Consider the following 24,280-nt stretch of genomic DNA (forward strand, 5'->3'; position numbering starts at 1 on the left):
CGCAGTATACTGATCACCATGCCGAGCTGGTGCAGTGTGAATATGGGTTAACCAGCCGAGGATACTGATCACCATGATGATCTGGTACAGTGCGAATTTGCGTCAAGCTGCCCAAGATACGGACCTCCATGCCGAGCTGGGACAGTGTGAATATGGGTCAGCCAGACCAGGATACTGATCACCATGCCGAGCTGGTACAGTGTGAATATGGGTCAAACAGCAGAGGATGCTGATCACCATGACGAGCTGGTACAGTGAAAATATGGGTCAAGCAGCACAGTATACTGATCACCATGCCGAGCTGGTACAGTGTGAATATGTTTCAACCAGCCCAGGATACTGATTACCTTGCCGAGCTGGTACAGTATGAATATGGGGAAAACAGTCAACGATAATGATCACCATGCTGAGCTTCTACAGTGTTAATATTGGTCAAACTGCCGAGGATACTGATCACCTTGCGGAGCTGGTACAGTGTGAATATGGGTCAACCAGCCCAGGATACTGATCAACATCCCGAGCTTGTACAGTGTGAATGTGGGTCAAACAGTACCGAATACAGATCACCATGCCGAGCTGGAACAGTGTGAACATGAGTCAACCTGCCCAGGATTCTGATCCTCATGCCGAGCTGGTACTGTGTGAATATGGGTCAACGAGCCCCGGATACTGATCACCATGCCGAGCTGGTACAGTGTGAATGTTGGTCACACACCACAGGATACAGATCACCATGCCGAGCTGGAACAGTGTGAATATGCGTCAACCAGCCCAGGATAATGATCGACATGCCGAGCTGGTACAGTGAGAATATGGGTCAACCAGCCCAGGATACTGATCGACATGCTGAGCTGGTACAGTGTGAATATGAGTCGAATAGCCCAGGATGCTGATCACCATGCTGAGCTGGTACAGTGTATATAAGGGTCAACGAGCCCAGGATACTGATCACCATGCCGAGCTGGGACAGTTTGTACATGGGAAAAAAGTTCAAGGATACTGATCACCATGCTGAGCTGGAACAGTGTGAATATGGGTCAAACAGCCCAGGATACTGATCACCAAACTGAGCTGGTGCAGTGTGAATATGAGTCAACTTGCCCAGGATACTGATCCCCAGGCCTTGCTGGTATAGTGTGAATATGGGTCAACCAGCCCAGAATACTGATCACCATGCCGAACTGGTGCAGTGTGAATATGGGTCAACCAGACCCGGATACTGATCAACTTGCCGAGCTTGTACAGAGTGAATGTGGGTCACACACCACAGGATACAGATCACCATGCCGAGCTGGAACAGTGTGAATATGCGTCCACCAGCCCAGGTTACTGATCATCATGTCGAACTGGTGCAGTGTGAATATGGGTCAACCAGAACCGGATACTGATCAACTTGCCGAACTTGTACAGAGTGAATGTGGGTCAAACAGCCCAGGATACAGATCACCATGCCGAGCTGGAACAGTGTGAATATGAGTCAACCTGCCCAGGATTCTGATCCTCATGCCGAGCTGGTACTGTGTGAATATGGGTCAAACAGCCCAGGATACTGATCACCATGCCGAGCTGGTACAGTGTGAATATGGGTCAACCAGCACAGGATACTGATCACCATGCTGAGCTGGTACAGTGTGAATATGGGTCAAACAGCCCAGGATACTGATCGCCATGCCGAGCCGGTGCTTTGTGAATCGGGGTCAAACAGCACAGCAAACTGAACGACATGCCGAGCTGGTACAGTGTGAATATGGGTCACACCAGCCCAGGATACTGATCACCATGCTCAGCTGGTACAGTGTGAATATGGGAAAAACCGTCAAGGATACTGATCACGATGCTGAGCTGGTACAGTGTGAGTATGGGTCAACGAGACCCGGATACTGATCACCATGCCGAGCTGCTGTAGTGAGAATATGAGTCAAATAGCCCGGGATACAGATCACCATGCCGAGCTGGTACAGTGTGAATCTGTGTCAAGCAGCTCAGAATGCTGATCACCATGCTGAGCTGGTACAGTTTGAATATGATTCAAATAGCCCAGTACAGTGATCACCTTGCCGAGCTGGTACAGTGTGAATATTGGCCAAACAGCCCAGTACACTGATCACCTTGCCGAGCTGGTACAGTGTGAATAATGTTCAACCAGACCACGATACTGATCGCCTTGCCGAGCTGGTACAGTATGAATATGGGTCAAACAGCGCAGTATGCTGATCACCATGCCGGGCTGGTACAGTGTGAATATGTGTCAAACAGCGCAGTATACTGATCACCATGCCGTGCTGGTACAGTGTGAATATGGGTCAAACAGCGCAGTATACTGATCACCATGCCGTGCTGGTACAGTGTGAATATGTGTCAAACAGCGCAGTATACTGATCACCATGCCGAGCTGGTACAGTGTGAATATGGGTTAACCAGCCGAGGATACTGATCTCCATGATGATCTGGTACAGTGCGAATATGCGTCAAGCTGCCCAAGATACGGACCTCCATGCCGAGCTGGGACAGTGTGAATATGGGTCAGCCAGACCAGGATACTGATCACCATGCCGAGCTGGTACAGTGTGAATATGGGGAAAACAGTCAACGATAATGATCACCATGCTGAGCTTCTACAGTGTTAATATTGGTCAAACTGCCGAGGATACTGATCACCATGCGGAGCTGGTACAGTGTGAATATGGGTCAAACAGCCCAGGATACTGATCACCATGCTGAGCTGGTACAGTGTGAATATGGGTCAAACAGTCCAGGATACTGATCGCCATGCCGAGCTGGTGCTTTGTGAATCGGGGTAAAACAGCACAGCAAACTGAACGACATGCCGAGCTGGTACAGTGTGAATATAGGTCAACCAGCCCAAAATACTGATAGCCATGACGAGCTGGTACAGTGTGAATATGGGTTACACCAGCCCAGGATACTGATCACCATGCTCAACTGGTACACTGTGAATATGGGAAAAACCGTCAAGGATACTGATCACGATGCTGAGCTGGTACAGTGTGAGTATGAGTCAACTTGCCCAGGAGACTGATCCTCATGCCGAGCTGGTACAGTGTGAATATGGGTCAACGAGCCCCGGATACTGATCACCATGCCGAGCTGCTGAAGTGAGAATATGAGTCAAATAGCCCAGGATACAGATCACCATGCCGAGCTGGTACAGTGTGAATCTGTGTCAAGCAGCCCAGAATGCTGATCACCATGCTGAGCTGGTACAGTGTGAAGATGATTCAAATAGCCCAGTACAGTGATCACCTTGCCGAGGTGGTACAGTGTGAATATTGGCCAAACAGCCCAGTATACTGATCACCTTGCCGAGCTGGTACAGTGTGAATATTGTTCAACCAGACCACGATACTGATCGCCTTGCCGAGCTGGTACAGTATGAATATGCGTCAAACAGCGCAGTATACTGATCACCATGCCGAGCTGGTACTGTGTGAATATGGGTTAACCAGCCGAGGATACTGATCACCATGATGATCTGGTGCAGTGCGAATATGCGTCAAGCTGCCCAAGGTACGGACCTCCATGCCGAGCTGGGACAGTGTGAATATGGGACAGCCAGACCAGGATACTGATCACCATGCCGAGCTGGTGCAGTGTGAATATGGGTCAAACAGCACAGGATGCTGATCACCATGCCGAGCTTGTACAGTGTTAATATTGGTCAAACAGCCATGATACTGATCACCATGCCGAGCTGGTACAGTGTGAATATGGGTCAACCAGCCGAGGATACTGATCACCATTACGATCTGGTACAGTGCGAATATGGGTCAAGCAGCCCAAGATACGGACCTCCATGCCGAGCTGGGACAGTGTGAATATGGGACAGCCAGACCAGGATACTGATCACCATGCCGAGCTGGTGCAGTGTGAATATGGGTCAAACAGCACAGGATGCTGATCACCATGCCGAGCTTGTACAGTGTTAATATTGGTCAAACAGCCATGATACTGATCACCATGCCGAGCTGGTACAGTGTGAATATGGGTCAACCAGCCGAGGATACTGATCACCATTACGATCTGGTACAGTGCGAATATGGGTCAAGCAGCCCAAGATACGGACCTCCATGCCGAGCTGGGACAGTGTGAATATGGGTCAACCAGACCAGGATACTGATCACCATGCCAATCTGGTGCAGTGTGAATATGGGTCATTTCACCTCGGATACTGATCACCATGCTGAACTGTTGGTGTGAGAAGATGAGTCAATTAGCCCAGGATACTGATCACCATGCCGAGCTGGCACAGTGTGGATATGATTTAAGTTGCCCATTATAGTGAACTCCTTGCCGAGCTAATACAGTGTGAATATTGGCCAAACGGCCCAGGATACTGATCGCCTTGCTGAGCTGGTACAGTGTGAATATGGGTCAACCAGCCCAGGATACTGATCACAATGTCGAGCTGGAACAGTGTGAATATTGGTCAACAAGCCCAGGATACCATGGATGGCGGTAACGGAGTAATATTATCACTCTACTAGTATCCCAGAGACCCAGGGTATTTCTCTGGAGTTATGGATTCGAATCAGGAAATGGAATTTGAATGTAATTTTTAAATTTGTAATTAAAAGCTAATGATGGCCATGAAATAATTGTCGACTGTTGTAAAAACCGATTTGGTTCTCCAATGTCCTTTGGGCATATCTGCTGTCCTTAACTGGTCTGCCCTACATGTGACTCCAGACCCACAGCAATGTGGTTAACTCTTGCATGCCCTCTGAAGTGGCCTCGCAAGCCACTCAGTTGTACCTAACCGCTACGAAGTCAATAAAAAGGAATGAAACCGCACGGACCACACGGCATCGACCTAGGCACCGGAAACAACAACGTCAAACTCAGCTCTGTCGGCCCTGCAAAGTCCTCCTTACTAACATCTGGGGGCATGTGACAAAGTTGGGAGAACTGTCCCATTGACCAGTCAAGCAACAGCCTGACATAGTCATACTCACGGAATCATACCTTACAGACAATGTCCCAGACAATGCCATCATCATCCCCGGGTATGTCCTGCCCCACCGGCAGGAGAGACCCACAAGAGTCGCGAAATAGTGGTATACAGTAGGGAGGGAGTTCCCCTGGGAGTCCTCAACATTGACTCCGGACCCCATGAAGTCTCGTGGCATCGGGTCAAACATGGGCAAGGGAACCTCCTGTTGATTACCACCTATCGCCCTCCCTCAGCTGATGACTCTGTACTCCACCATGTTAAACACCACTTGGAGGAAGCACTGAGGGTGGCAAGAACACAAAATGTACTCTGGGTGGGGACTTCAATGCCCATCACCAAGATTGGCTCGGTAGCACCACTACTGACCAAGCTGGCCGAGTACTAAAGGACATAGCTGCGAGACTGGGTCTGCGGCAGGTGGTGGGGGAACCAACAAGAGGGAAATACATACTTGACCTCGCCCTCACCAATCTGCCTGCTGCAGATGCTTCTGTCCATGACTGTACTGGTAGGAGTGACCACCGTGCAGTCCTTGTGGAGACTTAGTCCCGCCTTCACATTCAGGATACCGTCCATCGTGTTGTGTGGCAGTATCACCGTGCTAAATGGGACATATTTCGAACAGATCTAGCAATGCAAAACTGGGCATCTATGAACCGCTGTGGGCCATCAGCAGCAGCAGAATTGCACTCAACCACAATCGGTAAAGTCATGGCCTGGCATATTCCCCACTCTACCATTACCATCAAGCCAGGAGATCAACCCTGGTTCAATGAAGAGAGCAGGAGGGCATGCCAGGAGAAGCACCAGACATACCTCAAAATGAGGTGTCAACCTGGTGAAGCTGCAACACAGAACTATCTGCGTGTCAAACTGCGTAAGCAGCATGCGATGGACAGAGCTAAGCGATCCCACAACCAACGGATCAGATTGAATCTTTGTAGTCCGACCACATCCAGTCGTGAATGTTGGTGGACAATTAAACAACTAACTGGAGGAGGTGGCTCCACAAATATCCCCATCCTCAATGATGGGGGAGCCCAGCACTTCAGTACGAAAAATACGGCTGAAGCATTTGCAACAATCTTCAGCCACAAGTGCCGAGTTGATGATCCACCTCGGCCCCCTCCTCAAGTCCCCAGCATCACAAATGCCAAACTTGAGCCAATTCGTTTCACTCTGCGTGATATCAAGAAACGACTGAAGGCACTGGATACTGCAAAGCTATGGCCCCGGACAATATTCCGGCAATAGTACTGAAGACCTGCGCTCCAGAACTTGCAGCGCCCCTAGCCAAGCTGTTCCAGTCCAGCCGCAACACTGGCATCTATCCTGCAATGTGGAAAATTGCCCAGGTATGTCCTGTACACAAAAAGCAGGACAAGTCCAACCCGGCCAATTACAGTCCCATCAGACGACTCTCAATCGTCAGTCAAGTGATGGAAGGTGTCATCAACAGTGCCATCAAGCGGCACTTGCTTCACAATAACCTGCTCAGTGACGCTCAGTTTGGGGTCCGCGATGGCCACTCAGCTCCTGACCTCATAACAGCCTTGGTTCAAACATGGACAAAAGAGCAGAACTCAAGAGGTGAGGGAAGAGTGATTGCCCTTGACATGAAGACAGCATATGACCGAGTATGGCATCAAGGAGCTCTAGCCAAACTGAGGTCACTGGGAATCAGGGCGAAAACCCTCCGCTGGCTGGAGTCATACCTAGCACAAAGGAAGATGGTTGTGGTTGTTGGAGGTCAATCATTTGAGCTCCAGGACATCACTGCAAGAGTTCCTCAGGTTCGTGTCCTGGGCCCAACCATCTTCAGCTGCTCCATCAATGACCTTCCTTCATACCTAAGGTTAGAAGTGGGGATGTTTGCTGATGATTGCACAATGTTTGGCACTATTTGTGACTCCTCAGGTACTGAAGCAGTCAGTGTAGAAATGCAGCAAGACCTGGACAATATCCAGGCTTGCGCTGATAAGTGGCAAATAACATTCACGCCACACAGGTGCCAGGCAATGACCATCTCCAACAAGAGAGAACCTAACCATCTCCCCTTGACATTCAACGGCATTACCATCGCTGAATCCGCCACTGTCAACATCCTAGGGGCTACTATTGACCAGCAACTGAACTGGAGTCGCCATCTAAATACCGTGGCTGCATAAGCAGGTCACAGGCTTGCAGAGGTTTGAGTTTATTAAGGAAATTGAGCACAGATTTGTAAAAGGGAGATCATGCTTGACTTATCTAATTGTATCTTTGGTAAAGATTCAGAGAAAGTTGATGAAAGGAATGCTGTGGATGTTGTCTATATGGATTTGAAGAAAGTGTTTGATAAAGTACCAGATAAAAAGTTGGTGAATAAAATTTAGGCTCATAGAATAGGAGGGTCAGTGTCCAATAGGAGTAAACAAATGGCTTAATGACAGTAAACAGTTATTGTGGTAAAAAGTTGTTGATTTCAGACTGGAGGATGGTAGACAGTGGTGTTCCCTAAAGGGCATGGCTAGGACCACTGCTTTTAGTTTGATGTATGCAAATGACTTGGTATTGGATATACAGTGGAATTTCAAAATTTGCTGATAACAAACTTGGAGGAGGGACAAACAGTGAGGATGATATGATTTGCCTGCAACAGGACATAGATATACTAGCAGAATAGGCAGAAAGGTGCAGATGGATTTTGATAAAACAAGTATGATGTGATGCAATTTTGCAGAAGGGATAGGGTGAGGCAATATAGCCTTAATGGCACTGTTCTAAAGAGTGTGTAGGAACAGAGGGAGCTGGGGTTCCATGTGCGTTTGAATGTGAAAGGAAATACAGACAGATTGGGCTTCATAAATTGAGAAATAGAATGCAAAAGTAGGGAAGTTTTATAATGCAATGATATGGAGCTCTGGTTCGGCCCCAATTGGAGTTCTGTGCCTTGTTCTTATCACCACACTTGCGGAATGATGTGAGAGTCCTTGAGAGGGAGCAGAGGAAATTCTAGGGATGGGGGCTTTTAGTTACAATGCTAGTTTGGAAAAACTGATGTGCTTCTCACTGGTGCAAAGGAGATTGGGGGGCAATTTGATGATAACAGGCTTAGATAAGGTAGACAAGGAGAAATTGTTCCCATTAACTGATGGTACAAGGGCCAGGGGACACAGGTGGAATGTTTCGGGCGAGAGATGCAGAGGGAATGTGAAGAAGAACTATTTTTATGCAGTGGGTCGTAATGGTCGCTGCCCATAAGGGTGGTGGAAGGAAAGATAAATCAATGATTTCTAAAGGAAACTGGATGGGCACTTGAAGGAAATGTACTTGCAGGGCTATGGGGATTGTAAAGGGAGTGAACAACACACCATCCTGACTTGGATCTATATCGCCGTTCCATCACTGGCGCTAGGTCAAAATCCTGGAACTCCCTTCCTACCAGCACTGTGGGTGTACCTACCCTACATGGACAGCAGCAGTTCAAGAAGGCAATGGCAATTAGGGATGGGTAATAAATGCTGGCCTGGCCAGCGTCGCGCACATCCCATGAATGAAGAAAAAAGTGGGACTGACTGGACTGCTCTGCACAGTGCCAGCATGCATAGTGGCCTCCTTCTATGTCAGAAATCTATGACTCCAGCATTGGAGCAAAATGTTAGCAGTGTGTACAGTCTCCAAGATGAACTGCAGCAACTCACCAAGCCTCCATCAAGAGCACCTTCCAAACCCGCAACCTCTACCAGCTAGAAGGGCAAAGGGAGCAGATACATAGGAACACCACCACCAGCAAGTTCCCCTCCAAGCAGCACACCAACCTGACTTAGAATTATATTGCCATTCCTTCACTGTCGCTGGGTAACAAACGTTCAGGAAAACAGATCACCTCTACCTTCTCAACGGCATTTAGGGATGGACAATAATTCCTGGCCTACCCAACGATGCCCACGTCCATGAACAAATAGAACTGTCTACAGCCACTGGGGTAGCAGTGTGCAGGAGCACGAGACAAGTCAGGGTGGAAAATGTCCAGGAAATGGTCGTAGACAGGATTGGGGATGGAGAGGATACAGTATTGGAACTTAGCTCAGGGTCCAAGCAATGAGCGAGGAATTGAATACTCTGTTTCAGCCTCATGTATTGGCAAATTCGTTGGATAGAGAACAGAGTTTGTGTTGGATACTGAAAACAATGGCTTCAATCTCCCCAATACGTCAATAACAAGGGCGGTAATGCATTGAATTGTGCCTGACACACGTAATAGCTGAATAGAGTGACTTAGCAGTGTGACAACAGCAGAAAAGAAGCAACAGCAAATTAAAACAATAGTAATACAGTTAGCAATGGTTGTTAGAGCTAATATCTGGAGACAGATATTTACCAGGAATGACAACAGTATCAAGGTGGACAGAGTAAACGATAAGATCGGTAATGCAGTTAAACATGGTTTATTGAATTAAAAGGTACACAGAGAGAGAGAGAGACTTACCAGGGACACCAACAATAGCGAGAAAGGGATAGTAAATGCATTGAATCATATTCAATGCATCGGAGATCCGCCAAACTAATGGTTTCCAATCATCGTCTGCAGTAAGACTGTCAAACCAATACAATAAACTCTTGTCCATTGTTGTAACATTCCAATCAATTGTTCTCAGATTCTGTTCCATTTTTGTAACATTACAACCTATTGCTCTCAGATTCTGATCTATCTTCTCCTTCTCTCTAGACCCACTGATCCATTAGTGCCAGGGATGAAGCTCCCGCTGACACTTTGGGATAGCAGATTGAAAGGAGCCCTTTATTAATAGAAGATGGAAACTCTCCAGTGACACAGTTAGGGTCCATAGAGACGGACATTTGTTATAGTCACTGAACAAACAGGTTCAGTTAACTCCTTTCAATCCAACACTGTTGGTACCATGATAACGAATAACATTTACGCGTTCCAGGTGGGATGTATGAGGGTTGCTGATGGAAAGAATGATGGAAATAGCAGAGGAAATCAATGGCCAGCATCTTGCAATGCTCATAGGATATTGCAGTGATGATAAATTACTACAGATTGCCCAATGTGACACCCTGTTTAAAACCAGAGAAATGGATAAACTCTGGAATTCCAGTTCGAGCCGTCTAACATCAATGTAAATTTGGGGAAACTATGACAGTCTATAAGCTGGGACAAATCCTTTTAGCCTTGACAAACAGGAGTTTATAAATGACAAGCATCCTGGATATGTTAATGCCAATCATGTCTGACAAACTTGATCGAGTTCTTCAATGACGTCAAAGAGTGGCTTGTTGAAGGCAGCATGGCTGATGTTATTTATACGGACTTTCAAATGTCATCTGATCAAATGCCATGTCATGGACTTCTTAGGAAATCTACAGCCCATTGATTAAATGGGCAGTGACAGTGTGGATATGAAACTGCCTAAGAAACAGAAAGCAGAGAGAAGTTGTGAAAAGTTGTTGTTCAGACTGGATGGGAGTATACTTTAGTGTTCCCCATTGATCAGTATTCGGATCACTCCTCCTTTTGTCACATATTAATGGCACAGACGTATATATGAATGGCATAATTTCAACGTTTGCAAATGATGTGGAGCTGGGAAATGTAAACTGTGAGCTGGATAGTCAGAGCCTTCAGAAGGACATAGTTACCAGACCCGAGAAGTCGTGGAAGGGAAGGGAAGTGTCTGAGATGGACCATGCAAAGGTGAGAGAAGGGTGGAAATTGGATGCAACGCTGATAAAGTTTTCCAGTTCGGGGTGGGAGCAGAAAACGGCACCGATACAGTCATCAATGTACCGGAAAAAGAGTTGGCAGAGGGGGCCTGAGTCAGACTGTCTCCATCTCTGGGGATAGATTGTCTACGAATGTCCATAATAAGCCCTCGGACGCCCACAGCTACCTCGACTACACTTCTCACGCCCTACCTCCTGTAAGGACTCCATTCCATTCTCCCAGTTTCTCTGTCTCTGACGTATCTGCTCTGATGATGCCACCTTCCACGACGGTGCTTCTGATATGACTTCCTTTTTCCTCAACCGAGGATTCCCCCCATTGTTGTTGACGGAACCCTCAACCGTGTCCGGCTCATTTTCCACACCTCTACCCTCACCCCTTCCCCTTCCTCACAGAAACATGACAGGGTTCCCCTTGTCCTCACTTTTCATCCCATCAGCCTTCATATCCAAAGGATCATCCTCCACCATTTACGCCACCTCCAGCGTGATGCCACTGCCAAATGCATCTTCCCCTCTCTTCCCCTGTCAGCATTCTGAAGGGATCGTTCTCTCTGCGACACCCTCTCTGCGGGACAGTGGCGCAGTGGTTAGCACCGCAGCCTCACAGCTCCAGCGACCCGGGTTCAATTCTGGGTACTGCCTGTGTGGAGTTTGCAAGTTCTCCCTGTGTCCGCGTGGGTTTCCTCCGGGTGCCCCGGTTTCCTCCCACCTGCCAAAAGACTTGCAGGTTGATAGGTAAATTGGCCATTACAAATTGCCCCTACTACAGGTAGGTGGTAGGGAAATATAGGGACAGGTGGGATGTGGTAGGAATATGGAATTAGTGTAGGATTAGTATGAATGGCTTGTTGATGGTCGGCACAGACTCGGTGGGCCGATGGGCCTGTTTCAGTGCTGTATCTCTAAACTAAACACGGTCCACTCCTCCATTACCCCCACCACCTCGTCCCCGTCTCATGGCACCTACCCCTGCAATCGCAGGAGGTGTAATACCTGTCCATTTACCTCCTCTCTCCTCACTATCCCAGGCCCCAAACACTCCTTTTAGGTGAAGCAGCGATTTACTTGTACTTATTTCAATTTAGTGTACTGTATTCGCTGCTCACAGTGTGGTCTCCTCTCCATTGGGGAGACCAAGTGCAGACTAGGTGACCATTTTGCGGAACGCCTCCGCTCAGTCCGCAAGCGGGAACCCGAGCTTCTGGTTGCTTGCCATTTCAACACTCTCCACTGCTCTCATGCTCACATCTCTATCCTGGCCTTGCTGCAGTGTTCCAGTGAACATCGATGCAAGCTCAAGGAACAGCATCTCATTTATCGATTAGGCACACTACAGATTGCCGGACTGAACATTCATTTCAATAATTTCAGAGCATGACGGGCCCCCCATTTTACTTTTATTTGTAGTTATTTTTTTATTTTTTTCTTTTTTACATTTTTTACAACATTTTATGTTTATTTTATTTCATCTTAGTTTGTTCAGGTTGCTTACCCACTGTTTTTTTTCATGTTTGTACTTGCTGCTGTTCAATCTTCAGTCCGTTCACACCATATCTGGACTAATGCTTTGTCTTTCAACCCAACATTAACATACTGTTTGCCTTTGCTACATGACCTTTAGGTCAGCGATGTGGCCTTGTCCAATCTACACCTTCTCCTTTGTTATCTCTTGCCCCACACCCACCTCACTTGCTTATAACCTTTGACATTTCTAATATTTGCCAGTTCCGAAGAAGGGTCACTGATCCGAAACGTTAACTCTGCTTCTCTTTCCACAGATGCTGCCAGACCTGCTGAGTGGTTCCAGCATTTCTTGATTTTGTTTCAGATTTCCAGCATCCGCAGTATTTTACTTTTATTTTACTGTGGAACTTTTCAAGACGAGAAGACCTGCACGTCATTTTGGAGAGGTGGCTGTTGGAGCACCAATTAATTGTATGTTGTTTGGACAGTTGTGGGAGGAAGGAGGCACCGGAAGATCCAGTGGTGGGGCTGCCAAATTCTATAGGGAGCCCCCGTATTTGCACTTGTGTTTGTCTGCCATCCTGCACAAAAGGGGCTCCCTCCCCACCCCCAACTGTGTGGCTCGGGACGGCTGGAGCTGCCCGGCTGAAGAAAGTTTTCATAGTCTTTACAGAACAGCGGAAAAGGAGAGAACTGAGCGGCTCTAACCGACCCGGGCGAAGAACCCTCCCCTAACTGGAAGACAGGACTGTGAACTCTGAAGTAAGGTGTTCCAACTTTCGAACCACAGTAACATCCTCGCAGCTCATCTCTCCCTTCCAACACTCGGCTGTCGTTCATCTCCTCTCCTTGTCCTTTTCCTTTGCACCCCTATTCTCCTCTACCCCCACCCCTCCCATCATATTGCTTGAGCTTAAACGAAGCTGTTAGTATATTTCTTAAGGGTGGGAGTGGCTCTGCGACCACACGGCAAGTCCCTCTTCACTGGTGGCGTGGCATTCTCGCACGTATGCTGCTGTGGCTACTGCAGCTGTTGCCCAATCACCGTTTGCACTAATAACATCAAAGCATGGGGTCAAGAGCTGCGTCAATCCAAACATGACGATAGAGGCATATGTTAAAGCAATGGCCGAGGTTGTCGGCCCTTCGGCCATTGTTGCAGCTTCTAAAATGTATGGGAAGGTAGTGTTTTTCCTGAAGATCGAGCGGGCGGTGCCCCTGGCTCTGAACAAGAGGCTCGCCGTGGGCGGGACCTTTCTGCCAGTGGACCCTCTGGAGGTCACTGTGCAAAGGGGCATTTTGTCAAATATCCCGCCCTTGATTCCTAGTGAACTCCTCCTTCCCACCTGCACCAACTGGGGGAGGTAAAGACGGGGCTCATCCCAGTCCCGCTCTGACTTCGAGAGTACAGCCTCCGGCATGTGTATTCCTTCCGCCGCCAGCTGTTCATGCAGCTGGTGCGGGAGGAGGTCATATATGGCCTTTTCAATGTGGAGTTCCACTGGAAGGCCTACTGCATCTTCTGGACCTTGTTCTTAAGAGCTGCCCCAACCTCCCAGCTGCCAACTCCTCCTCGGCAGCGCAGGGTGTCGCCGCTGCACCTCCTCTCACCTCCCCTACACCTCCACCAGATACCATTCAGTCAGTGCAAGAGGCAGTGGTTTTCACAGCCTCCGGCGTGGTGGGGAGTGCCCGTCCATGTGGAAGAAAGGTGTGGAGGAAAAATACACAACGAGGGCCACGTCCCCTGGACACTGTGACACAACCCAAGATTGAGCTCAGCCCAAGGCCCGCTTCCAGTGAATCCACCTGCCCCAGGGCTAGGCTCAGGCCCAGGGTAACCAGATAGAAGGTGGGTTCGGAGGCAGAGGCCCCTGATGATATAGAGGTTTCTGAGCCTCCACGCCCCTCCCGAAGTAAGAGGAGAAGACGTCCCTCCTCTGACGAAGGCCCTGAACCACTGGCTCCTTCTCCTGGCATGGGTCCTCCGGCTCCCCTTCCCACCAGCACGATCAGGGCCTCGAGCCCTGGGCGGGAGCCCTCCACCCCTTGGAGCGTAGATGAGTGAGATATCCCTGTAATTCTGTCATCTCCTGAGGTGGGGAGGGCCCGCCCTTGGTAGGGGAATCGGTGGACCCAACGGGAGAAATAATTCCTTTGTCCGATGAGTCTGGTGTCCTGGGTGACAGCGAGACCCGTGACGGTCCACCCTTCCAACAGCCTGACGCTGCAGCCCGGGAAGTGCCCGACCCAGAGGCCAACCTGTATAATTCCCTATCTGCTGGTCGTGTGGGGGTTGGCGCGGCAGGAGATGGATTCCTCTTCCGCCTCCGGTCCCAGCTCCGGCCGGATTTCTGGAGTCGGGAACTTCCATTTCCCCTGGACCGCTCATTGGCCTGGCAAAGGAGGTGGAGGGGAGACCTGAACTGCTGGTACCCACAGGTTCCAGTTCCATCCTCGAACCCAGAGAGGAATCCTCCGCCATCGATCCTGGGGATGGGATCTTTATGGAGGCGGGACCAGATGGCCCGGCCGGGACGTCCGTCCCACAGTGTGTGGTGGGTGTGTCGACCGCTGGCGGTGACGACCAGGAGAAGGGTGGAACACGGTGTGGGCCATGGAGGATGACCTTGATTGCATCGCAGGTGAGGTGGTGGAGTCCCTCGTGCCTCGCGCCGAGTCTTCTCTCATCCCCATGATGGAACTACGGGATTTCCTCGCGATGTGCAGTGGTTGCTGCAATAAAGTTCAGCTGTCCCTGGGCCATTGGTCGAATCTGGCACTGATCATCTGGTCCGTTCCTGCCGCCCTCACGAAAGATGGCAAGGGCACATTCGTGAAACTAGTTGAGAGGCGCCGTTTTAATGCGTTCCTCAATGGGTCGCTGGGGGAGTGGAAGGCCAGGTGCACCTCCGCTCCCTCCTCACAGTGAGAGGTGACTGGTTTTTTTTAAGTTCCTTTGACATGGCCAGCCTCAACATCACAAGCAGCAGGGGGGGGGGGGGGGGGTGCTCACCACACATTGCACAATCTCTCAGTCCTCAGGGAAGGGAGATATGCTGGGAGCTTTCTGCAGGAAACCCACACCATTCCAGGAGATGAAGCCACTTGGCTCCTGGAGTGGCAGGGTGGTATCTACATGAATCACCTCATCCCTATTTCTAGTGGGGTGGCTATCTTGTTGGCCACGACTTTTCAGCCGGAGATCTTGGGGGTCAAGCAGGTACTGCCGGGCCGCTTGCTCCACCTCGCAATTCGCCTGAGTAGCGTGCTGCTCTACCTTGTGAAGGTGTACACGCCCAGGCCCGACGCATTGCAAGTGCGCTTCTTTGAAGAAGTGTCCGCTCTCTTGAGCTCCATCTCTAGCGGCGACTGCATCACCTCATGGGGGATTTTAACTGTACCCTCGAAGTGGGAGATCACTCCAGTCCCCAACGTGGCCAAGCGTCGGTGGAGAAGTTGAGGGAACTGATCAGCTCCCTCAACTTGGTGGACGTCTGGCGGAATCTCCATCCCGCCTCCAGCGCCTTCACGTGGCGGTCTGGAGGAGGAGGGTCCCGAATCGACCGCCTCTACTTTTCACAGGCGTACGTCTCCCGAGTCTCGGTGGACTCCATGCGGCTGGTGGCGTGGTCGGACCACCACCTGGTGTGGGCGGAGTTCATTCCGCTCCACAGGCGGGCAGAGTCCATGAACTGGCACTTCAACAACCGGCTGCTGGAAGACCACTGATTCCGGGACTTGTTCTGTCGATTCTGGACCGACTGGAGAAGGAAGCGGAGTAGGTGGGCTACCCCTCATTGAGGCTATGGTGGGAAGTGGGTAAGACTCACATTCGTGTCTTCTGTCAGGAATAGGCTAAGGGGTTGGCCAAGAGGCGGGAAGCCGAGTTCGGGCGCCGAGAGAGGGATGTGCTCGACTTGGAGTCCCGCCTCGGTCATGCCGTCGCAGACCAGGCCCTGTGGCAGGTGCACAAAGAGAGGAAGGGTGTGCTGAATGACCTGCAGCTCATAGGGTCCCGAGGCGCGTACATGAGGTCACGGTTCCAGATCCTGGAAGATTTGGACCGCGCCTCATCCTTCTTCTACTCGCTGGAAAAATGGTAGGGAGTCCATAAGCAGCTCGTCGAGCTGCTGGCCGACGACGGATCCTCCATCACGGATCTGGAGGGAATGGGCCTCCTGGTTCATACCTATTAAAGTCCGTTGTTCTCTCTGGATCCGTCCAGCGAGGACGTGTGCAGAGTTTCGTGGGAGCATCTGCCGCTGGTCAGCTGGGCGCCGAAGGATTGTAGGCTCCGCTCATATTGGTGGAGCTAATCGGCGCCCTGCACCAGCTCTCAAGGGGCAAATCCACGAGGCTGGACGCGTTCAGCGTGGAGTTCCTCAGTGCGTTCTGCGACATTCTGGGGGACGATTACGCGCGTGTCCTGGGGAAAAGCCTGGCGACCGAGAGGATGCCCCTCTCGTGGCGCAGGGCAGTCATCGTCCTGCTGCCGAGGAGGGGCGATCTCTGCCTACTTAAAAACTGGCGTCCAGTCTCCCTCCTCTGCACGGATTATAAGATCCTTGCCCGGTTTATGTCTACCCGCCTTGGCTCCGTGCTGGCCGACATGATCCACCCCTACCAGTCCTACATAGTCCAGGGCCGGTCCATCCAGGACAACATCCACCTGGTCCAGGACCTGATTCCGCTTTGCCAGAGCACTGGTCAGTCAATGGCCTTTCACTCCCACGATCAGGAGAAGGCGTTCGACAGGGTGGATCACGAGTACCTTTTCGGGAATCTGCATGCTTTTGGACTCGGGCCGCATTTTGTGGCCCGGGTCCGACCTTTACACGCCGCCGCAGAGTGTCTAGTCATGGTTAAAGGGTCCTTGACGGCGCCCCTTCGCTTTGGGTGAGGAGTGCGTCAGGGTGCCCCATGTCCAGCCAATTGTACACCATCTGCGTGGAGCCGTTCTGTGCCTGCTTCGCAGGAGGTTGACGGGATTGGTTTTGCGCGAGCTGGCCATGCGGGTCATCCTCTCGGCTTATGCCGATGACGTGCTCCTCGTGGTCACATATCCCGCTGACTTGATGAGGATGCGTGACTGCCAGCAGAACCTTTCTGCTGCGTCCTCCACAAGGATCGATTGGGAGAAATTTTCCGGTCTCCTGGCGGGTCAGTGGCAGGTGGACTCCCTGCCGGAGGAGTCAACACCTTTTGTGTGGAGCACCACACACCTCCTCTATCTGGAAGTCCACCTTAGCCCAGCTGAGGAAGACTGGCTGAAAAACTGGCAGGAGTTGGAGGCGAAATTCACCACTCGGCTGGGACGCTGGACAGGACTACTCCAAATGCTTTCCTACAGGGGCCGAGCGCTGGTCAGAAACCAACTGTGGCCTCGATGCTGTGGTACCGGTTGGTCACATTGGCCCCGCCCCCTGCATTCGCCACCAAGATCCAGAAGAAACTCGTCGATTTCTTCTGGGGAAAGAGGTAACACTGGGTCTCTGCCGCTGTCCTGAGTCTCCCAATCTACGAGGTCTGCCAGTCGCTTGTGTGCATCCTTCAGACCCTGCAGAGATACATGGACGTTGAGTGTCCTCCCAGATGGTGGGCGCTGGCGACATATTTTTTCTGCCAGTGCCACTGCCCTCAAGATGACACGCAGTTCCCGGCTGAGACCATTAGCCGCGCCTCTCTGGGGGAGTTGCCTGTCTTTTACTGGGATCTATTCCGAGTCTGTATCATGGTCACCTCCAGTCTAGGCGCTCCCCCGCCAGCGGAGGAAAGCGCCTCGGCTGTCCGGGCGGCCGACTCCGTGGACGGACCAGTGGGAGAGCCCCCACTGCGGGAGAGCTCGGGAGAGCGGAGCGCTCCCAGCATAGCTGACCACCGCCTGGCCGGAACTGCTCATCGGACCCAAGCCCCGAAACCCTCCTCAGGATCCGATCACGCACAACCCGAGCCGCCTCTCGGAAATGCCTGCCATGCCATTCCAATCGGCGCTGAGGGGTTTCCTGCTCGGGCTGCTGCTGCACACTCTCCACTTCCTCGCGCTCGTCAGCCGGCCGGACAAGCCCTGGCGGTCCGCGTTGCCATATGGCGGCGAGGGGAAACCCCGATGGAGGCCTCTCTATGCGGGAGCCTTCCCCCTTTACATCGGGGACCTGGGGTGGAGGGTGTTGCACAGGGCAATAGACTTTGAAGCAGGTTCACAGACTCCCAGGCCGCCTGTACTTTATGCGGCCTGCAAGAGTCTGTACTCCTTGTATATGTGGAGTTTGTGAGGTTGCAGCCCCTGTTTGATGGTATGTTGGCCTTCACAACGAGAGGATTCGAGCACAGGAACAGGGATGTTCTTGCTGCAATTATACAGGGCCTTGGTGAGGCCACACCTGCAATATCGTTTGCAGCTTTGGTCTGCTTATCTGAGGAAGGATTTTCTTACTATCGAGGGAGTGCAGCGAAGGTTCACTAAGCTGATTCCTGGGATGGTGGGACTGCCGTATGAGGAGAGATTGAGTCGGTTAGGATTATTTTTGCTGGAGCTCCAAAGAATGAGGAGGGATCTCATAGAAACCTATAAAATTCTAAAAGGACTTGACAGGGTAGATGCAGGAAGGATGTTTCTGGTGGGGAATCCAGAATCAGGGGTCATAGTCGAAGGATACGGTGTAAACATTTCAGGACTGCGATGAGGAGACATTTCTTCGCCCAGAGAGTGGTGAGCCTGCGGAATTTATTAACATGGAAAGCAGTTGAAGCCAAAACATTGTATTTTTTCAAAAAGGAATTACATATAGCTGTTGGGGTGAATGGGATCAAAGGATATAGGGGGAAAGCAGGAACAGGTCACTGAGTTGGATGATCAACCATGATCATAATGAATGGCAGAGCAGTCTCAAAGGGACGAATGGCATACTCCTGCTCCTATTTTCTATGTTTCTATGTTGACAAAGGCACAGATGATGGTTTATGTAGCAGATGAGCTGAGGCAGATGGGTGATATTACAGTAGTGATAGTAGGCAGGGCTGGTGATGGAGAGAATAGGGGGTGAGAACACAGATCGGGGTTAAATAGAATGCAGAGGATGAAAACTGTCTGGTTCAACCTCAGACTTTAGCCAGTTAGGGGTACGTGTTCAAAGATAGGGGACAGAATTTCCTATGGATACTGATGACACAAGCTCCACTCTTCCCAAAATTAAAATTGCAAGAACATTATTTCAGTGAAACAGGGTTTAGAGATCACATAGCGGGAAATAGGGATTTAGCAGGGACACCAACTGCAGAAAAGATGGTAGAATAAATTACAAGAACTCTAATACAAGTAACAAAGGTTTATAGAGCTGACAACTCGAGTTAGAGTTTTGCCAGGGATAACAAAAGTAACAAAGAGGGCAGACTAAATGACAAGAACAGTAATGTTGTTAAACTTGGTTTATAACATTAATAGCTGGTTAGAGAGACTTACCAGTGACACCAATAATAGCAAGGTTTGGATAGTAAATATATTGAATAATCTTCAGTGCGAGATAGATCCGATAGTCGAATGATAACCGGTCATAATTTGCAGAAAGACGGTCAAACTCTCAAATGTAACTCCTGCCCATTCTGGCAACGTTCCCATCTATTGTCAGATTCTGATTCATTGTTGCAACATTCCCATCTATTGTTGTCAGGTTCTGATCCATTGTTGTAACATTCCAATCTATTGTTCTCAGATTCTGATATATCCTCTCTCTCTCTCTCTCTCTGGAGCTGTTGATCCCTATTAGTGCTGGGGTTGATGCTCCCACTGACACGATGTGATAACACATTGAAAGGAGTCCCTTATTAATAGAAGAGAGATACGCTCCAGTGAGACAATTAGGGTCCATGCAGGCTGACGTTAATTACAGTCACTGAACAAACAGGTTCAGTTAACACCTTTCAATCCAACTCTTTGTGTACCACAATAAAGTAGAACATTTGCCAGTCTGGATGGATGTATAAGGATTATTGAGGGAAGGAATGGTGGAAATAGAAGAGGCACTGGCCAGAATATTTCAATTCTCCTTGGATATGGGAGCGATGGCTGAGGACTGGAGGGTTACAAGTGTTTAGAAAAAAGAGAGATGGAATAAACCCTGTAATTACTGAACAGTCAATTTGACGTCAGTGGTGGGGGAATTTCATAACCCAGCACAGAAATATTTGTTGCTGGAAAAGCATACCATAATACATTTCAAGCAGCACAGATATGCTAATGACAATTCATGCCTGGCAAAGTTTAACAAGAACTTATCCCAAGGTACTTCACATCAGCATTATGCAACAAAGTATACCACTGAACCACAAAGGGATATATTAGGTTAGGTTACCAAATGCTTAGTCAAAGAGGCAGGTTTTAAAGGAGTGTCTTAAAGGATAAAAGCGAGGTACAGAGCTGGAGCTGTGTGGGGAGGATATTCCAGAGCTTGGGGCCGAGACAACTGAAGGTGTGGCCACAAATGGTGGAGTAATTAAAATCAGGGATGCACAAGAATCCAGAATTAGAGGAGCAGAGATAAATCAGATGTTTGTGGGGCTGGAGCAGATTATAGAAATAGTGAGGGGTGAGACCATGGAGAACATGTTTGAGAATTTGAATATCAGGACATTACTTGACTGTAAGCTGATGCAGGTCAGTGATCGGGGATTGGGGCTTGTTGTGAGTTAACACACAGGCAGCAGAGTTTTAGATCACCTCAAGTTTACAGATAGTAGAATGTGGGAGAATGAGTTGGAATAGTCTAGTCTACAGGTAATGAAAGCATAAATGAGAGCTTCAGCATTAGATGAGTTGAGACAGGGGTGAAGTTGGGCGATGTTATTGAGGTGGAAATAGGTGGTCATAATGATGGAACGAATATAAGGTCAGAAGCTCATTTGGTGTCAAATGTCACAGAATCACAGAATTGTTACAGCACAGAAGGTGGCCATTCAGTCCAAAGTGTCTGCACTAGCTCTGCAAAAGAACAATTCATCTAGTGCCACTCCCCTGCCTTCTCCCTGTAATGCAGCACAATCTTCCTTTTTCAGATAGCTATCCAATTTCCTCCTGAATGCCTCGATTGAATCTGCCTCCACCACACTCTCAGGCAGTGCATTCCAGACCTTAACCACTTGCTGTATGAAAAAACTTTCCTCATGTCACTTCTGCTTCTTTTACCAATTACTTTAATTCCTTGCCCTCTCGTTTTCGATTCTTTGAGGAGTGGGAACAGTTTTTTTCTTATCCACTCTGTCCAGACACCTCATAATTTTGAAGACCTTTTTCAAATCTCCTCTCAGCCTTCTCTTCTCTAAGGAAAATGTTCCAACTTCCCCAGCCTATTTCATAACTGATATTCTTCATCCCTGAAAGCATTCTTGTGAATGTTTTTTCACACTCTCCAATGTCTTCACGTTACCTAAACTGTGGTGCCCACAACTAGACGTAATACTGCAGCTGAGGCCGAACTAGTGTCTTATACAAGTTCAAAATATCCTCCATGCTCTTGTATTCCATGCTGCTGTTAATAAAGTCCAGGATACTGTGTGCTTTATTAACTGCTCTCTCAACCTGTCGTGCTACCTTCAATGACCTATGCACATATACACTCAGGTCTCTTTGCTCCTGCAACCCCTTTAGAATTGTAACCTTTATTCTATAATTTCTCTCCATGTTCTTCCTACGAAATGAATCACTTCAGATTTCTCCACATTGAACTTCATCTGCCACCTGTCTGCCCATTCCACCAACTTGTCTAAGTCCTTTTGAAGTTCTACACTATCCTCCTCACAGTTCACAATGTTTCCAAGTTTTGTATCATCAGCAAACTTTGAAATTGTGCCCTGTACACCAAGATCTAGGTCATTAATATATGGCAGGAAGAGAAAGGGTCCCAACAGTGATCCCTGGGGACCTCCACGACAAATCTCAAATAAAAAAACAAAACGTGCTGGAAATACTCATTAGGTCTGGCAGCATCTGTGGAGAGAGAAGCAGAGTTAACGGTTCAGATCTGTGATCTTTCATCAGAACTGGAAAAGGTTAGAAATGTAATAAGTTTTAAGCAAATAAAGCAGGGATGGTGCGAAATGGAGCAGAAGGTGTGTTGATAAGACAGAGGGCCAGAGAGATTAACTGACCAGGAGGTCATGGGGCAAAGGCAAAGAGAGTGTGCTCATGGTGTGGTGAAAGACAAAGCATTAGTGCAGAGCAGGTATTAAATGACAGAATAATGAACAGCCCGAACGAAAAGCACCAACATAAAAATCCCAGTTTAAGACTGGCACATGGTAAATAAAAACTGATGAAGCAAAATAATTATAAAAATGGACCAGTCATACTCTGAAATTATTTAACTCAATATTCAGACCGGAAGGCTGTCGAGTGCCTAATCGGACAATGAGGTGCTGTTCCTCGAGCTGGCGTTGATGTTCACTGAAACACCGCAGCAGGTCAAACACAGATTGGGTGTCCACTTTGTGGAACACCTCCGCTCAGTCCAAAAGCATGATCCCGAGCTTCCACTCGCTTGTCATTTCAACACCCTCCATCCCCCACCCCCGCTCTAATGCCCACATTTCTGTCTTTCTGTTTACACTTTCCACTCCCGCTTCACTTGCTTAAAACCTATCACATTTCTAACCTTGGCCAGTTCTGATGAAAGGTCACAAACCTGGAACATTAACTCTGTTTCTGTCTCCACAAACACTGCTGAGTATTTCCAGCATTTTCTGCTTTTATTTCAGATTTCCAACATCTGCAGTATTTTGTTTTGATTCCACTACAAACTTTTCTCCATCCCGAAGAGCATCCATTCATCACTAATCTCCGTTTCCTGTCACTCAACCAGTTTAGTTTCATGTTGCTACTGTCCTTTTTATTCGATGAGCAATAACTTTTCTCACAGGTCTGTTGTGCGACACTTTATCAAATGCTTTTTGGAATTCCATTTGCACCACATCAATAGCATTGCCCTCATAACCCTTTCTTTTTCCCTCTTCAAAAAACTTCAGCAAGTTTGTTAAACACCATCTTCCCTTAACAAATCCGTGCTGGTTTTCCATAATTAACCCACATTTGTCCATGTACCTATTAATTTTGTCCCGAATATGACACCAAGGTTGGAAACAGATTGTCTGAATTTCAGACTGTTACCAGGGAGAGGGATGTAATCAATAGCAAGGGAACAGAGTTGGAGTGGGGAGTAAAAACAATGGCTTCAATCTTCCCAATATTTAATTGGAGGAAATTTCTGCTCATCCAGGACTGGATGTCGGATAATCAGTCTGATAATTTAACAACAGTGGAGGAAAGGAGAGAGGTGGTGGTGAGGTCAACTTGATGGAGTTCTTTGATAAAACAATGGAGAGGGTTGATGAGTGTGGTGTGATTGCAATTATATTTATAAACTTTCTAAAGGTGTTTATCAAGTGTCATTCAATAGACAGATTAGGAAGACTGAACCCTATGCAGTTCTTTGACAAAACAATGGAGACGGTTGCTGAGGGAAGCAATGGTGCAAATAGCAGAGGCACTGGTCAGAATCTTCCAATCCTCCTTGGATTTAGGAGTCATGAGAGAGGACTGGAGGGCTGAAAATGGTACTCCCTGTTACAAAAGGAGACATTAGATAAATCCTGTAACTCGTGACCAGTCAGTCTAATGTTGGTGGTTGGAAATTACAAGAAGCCTGAACCTAGCACAAAAATATATCTTTCTTGGAAAAACATGGGATAATAAATGACAAATATCACGGATAGGTTAATGGAAAATCATGTCTGATAATCTTGATCAAGTTCATTAATGACATAACTGTGAGTATTGATGAGGATAACATGTTTTGTGTTATGTACATGGACTTTCAAAAGGCCTGTGATCAAATGACATTTCATAGACTTGTTATGAAAAATAGAAGACATGGATTAATGTGACAGTGATAGCGTGGATAGGACACGGACTCAGGGACAGAAGGCTGAGAGAAGTCGGGAACAGTCATTGTTCAGACTGGGGGAGGGGGAGTATACAGTGCTGTTTCTCAGGAGTCGGTATTCGAACCAGTGCTGTTCCTGACATATAGATAGATATATAAAAGACACCAACGTATACGT

The 24,280-nt window shown here is 48.7% G+C and overlaps 1 protein-coding gene across 1 annotated transcript in view; it reads right to left on the reverse strand.

The window, feature by feature from the left end:
* LOC137381165 (probable G-protein coupled receptor 139) overlaps positions 1 to 9,624 on the reverse strand; it is a 41,717-nt gene extending 32,093 nt beyond the window's left edge. Inside the window, exon 1 of the mRNA XM_068053549.1 lies at positions 9,444 to 9,624. Coding sequence (XP_067909650.1) covers positions 9,444 to 9,624 — 181 coding nt within the window. The remainder of the gene's footprint in view (positions 1 to 9,443) is intronic.
* Positions 9,625 to 24,280: the final 14,656 nt, after the last annotated feature.

This window comes from Heterodontus francisci, chromosome 21 (assembly GCF_036365525.1).
Source record: "Heterodontus francisci isolate sHetFra1 chromosome 21, sHetFra1.hap1, whole genome shotgun sequence".
Classification (NCBI taxonomy): domain Eukaryota; kingdom Metazoa; phylum Chordata; class Chondrichthyes; order Heterodontiformes; family Heterodontidae; genus Heterodontus; species Heterodontus francisci.